The sequence below is a fragment of the Gossypium hirsutum genome, chromosome A10, assembly GCF_007990345.1.
Source record: "Gossypium hirsutum isolate 1008001.06 chromosome A10, Gossypium_hirsutum_v2.1, whole genome shotgun sequence".
Taxonomy (NCBI): domain Eukaryota; kingdom Viridiplantae; phylum Streptophyta; class Magnoliopsida; order Malvales; family Malvaceae; genus Gossypium; species Gossypium hirsutum.
Genome location: NC_053433.1, coordinates 2,429,769 through 2,432,797, shown reverse-complemented (window position 1 = coordinate 2,432,797; position 3,029 = coordinate 2,429,769). Strand labels below are relative to the sequence as shown.

The window sequence follows — 3,029 nt, the reverse complement described above, 5'->3', positions numbered from 1 at the left end:
AATGCAATAACATGACCATTTAATCAATAGTATAACTATCAACTTCGAACATTAATAGTAAAATTGATAATAAATTGAATAAATATAAAAGTATATTTCAGCAAAACAGAATTCATATACCCTATTTTAAGACACAATTATATTGTTGTAAGTAACGGTTAAACTAGGGCGGTTGGTAGGGACTTGACGCACCTAAAATAAATTTTTTTTCATATAAATCCTTTAAAATTATTAAAATTTTAAATTAGTAATGGTAAAATTATATTTTAATTCTCTTAAAAATATAAAAATTTAATTTAATCTTTTAAAAATTATAAAAATATATAGTTTATTAAAATGGTGAAATTGCATATTTTTCTATAATAAAAATTATAATTTAATTTCAACCCCTAACAAAATTTTCTGGTTTCAACCTGGTTCTAAACTATTTATGAGAATCAATTAACAAGTAAAGTAAAATCAGTCTAAGCTACCAATAGAACAAGTAATTTCAAACATATAATATAATCCTATATCTAACCAGAATTAATTAACTATACATAAAGTCTTATATATGTAGCTTAATCCCAGTTAATCTAGTTTTCCATATGCATATGATCAGCTTATAATATGAAGAAGGGTAGCTTCAAAATGAATACATAACAACAGATCTGGTTTCCAATTGCAGCATTATTTCATGAGTATGCTAATTTCAGAGGTTTCTGAACAAACAAATTTCACTAACAATCAAACATACATAATATATATATTACTACTTGTCATGCATGAGCATCATAGATGAACTTGTTTAATCTCTCAGCTATCCTGGTGACAGCAGCTCCATGATAATCTGGTGTTAACTCCCCAACCTATAGACAAAAAAAAATTTAACCAAAAATTAACCATTAATTTCATTGTTCATTCACATAAAAAAAGACCAACAATACCTACGGTGAGATGTATAGTGTGGAAAGCAGTGTTGCCAACTACAGAGAAACTGGCATTAACAATGTCAGCTCCTTCTTCATGAAGGATACGAATGGTGTCATTAAAAATGAACCGGCTGTGAGTGTCGGTCGTTAAACCGATTACCAAAGAAGAACCCATTTCATGAATCTGGATTTGTGGAACTTTTGGGCTAAAACCAGTGCTGCTGCTAGCAATATTCATTGTCTGTCCTCCACTTATTAAGCTATCTTTCCTTTGTTTCATCCTCTCCAAGTTTGTTTGTAACCTTTTTATGTAATTTGCAGCTTCACCTAGTTGATCAGGTAGTGAAATTGATTCCTACAATGAAAAAAAATCAATTATTTATACATATACACACAATATACTAAAAGAAGAAAAAGAAGGAGAGAGAGATGAACCCTAGAGTTGTAATGTGGGACGAGAGAATTGAGCTCTGAATATAGAGCTTTCATATGATTCCTTCTGTTCCTCTCAATGAGTTTTCTATCAGTTCTTGAGGACATATTATTAGGGTTGTTGTTGCTGATCTCCATTGATGATGATGAGTAACAAAAACAGCAGCAAATTATAGTCTCATTGCCGTGTTTTAATGAATCTACCTTTCCTTTTATTTGTTCAAGTAAGCCCTTAAAAAGGTTTTTCCCTTACCAGTAATGGAAGGCAATAGGAGAAAAAAGAAAAGGCAAAATATATAATGAGAAATTGAGATGCCTACTCAATGAAATTTCATTCAAAAAGGAAAGAAAAGAAAAGAAAATGAAAGTTTGGGTTCTCTGAACAGATAGTGGGGTTTCCTGTAAGTGGACTGTCATTGACCCTTTTAGTTCTTCAGAGAAATACGTACTTATATAATTACTAAAGCTACTGTACCAATTTCGGCTTTAACCATTCACAGCACATGGGCAATCAAAATGGATTTTGTAAATTTTTTTATTATTAACAGTTCTATGGTTTATGTTTGGGTTTAACGGTTTATGTTTAGGTTTATGGTTAACCCTCTTAGTAATATTATCTTTAAGATTTGAAATTATGTTTTTCTTTTGAGAGTACAATATATTTTACCATTGCACCTAATCACTTGTTGATAAGTTTAAATGTATTTAAGCGCGATTATTTTTCGATTTAAGAATTGAAAAAAATTACAAATAAAAATATATATTATATAAAAAATTAATTAAATTAAGTTTTTTTTATTGGGAGAAAGTATTTTATGCAACTCTTAAATATTAGTATATGTTACATTTGTTTCAAAAGCTAATAATCTATTAATTACATATAGCATATGGTAATTAAAAGAATAATATTGATTTTTCTTAAAAAAAATATAATTACATGATATGATTTATTGAAAATGTATATCTTTTAAAAATATTAAATCAAAATTTTATAAATTTGGAGGTAAAATGTAAATATATCTTATATTAACATATAAAACTATAACGTTTAAAGGGACCAAAAGCAAAATTTTGTAGTTTAGGGGGATTAAGGTCCTTGCTTGCTCCTTGTTGCCAACTTTATGTATAATAACAAATTTCTCCCTCAATGTTTATATATTCTGTATAAATGTTGCAGGCTAAATTTATTAAATTATGACCAAATTGACAAAATGTGTAAATATTACGAGCTAAATTTGTTAAATCAATATCAAATTGACATAATGTGCAAACTTTGAGGGCTAAATTTGTTGTTATATCAATAAAAATATGTGCAATTGAGGAAAAATATTAATGTTGTAAGAAATTATCCTTAGTAGCTCACTTTCAAAATTGACAGAGATTTAATTACTCTGATTATTTTATAGAGGCCAATTTACTCAATATCAAAATTGAGAGAGACTAAAAAAAATCTTTTTATTAAAAAAAAATTATAAACTTTACAACTAAGGTTGAAATTGTAATATGTGCCATATTTTTACATACATTTAATTTTTTTTTTATTTTACTATATGTTACACCCACATATTACTTTTTTAACCATGATTGTTTGTAACCCGATATCATTCGCAAATATTACTTTCAGTTAGAGGTGTTTATGAGTTGGGTTGGGTTACATTTGGATCGGCCCTAAGTATGATATTAATA

General features: G+C 27.7%; 1 protein-coding gene across 2 annotated transcripts; it reads right to left on the bottom strand.

The window, feature by feature from the left end:
* Window positions 1-651: 651 nt before the first annotated feature.
* On the bottom strand, window positions 652-1,754 carry LOC121208554 (transcription factor bHLH162). 2 transcript variants are annotated; one of them, XM_041079515.1, is made up of 3 exons: window positions 1,347-1,754; window positions 927-1,266; window positions 652-848 (listed from the first exon to the last, which is right to left on the bottom strand). In XM_041079515.1, exons 1-3 carry the CDS (start codon window positions 1,479-1,481, stop codon window positions 796-798), a joined length of 528 nt encoding a protein of 175 aa, XP_040935449.1. In that variant the 5' UTR covers window positions 1,482-1,754; the 3' UTR covers window positions 652-795. The 2 variants fall into 2 exon arrangements, with proteins under 2 accessions (XP_040935449.1, XP_040935448.1); XM_041079514.1 differs by having other exon boundaries at window positions 931-1,266.
* Window positions 1,755-3,029: the final 1,275 nt, after the last annotated feature.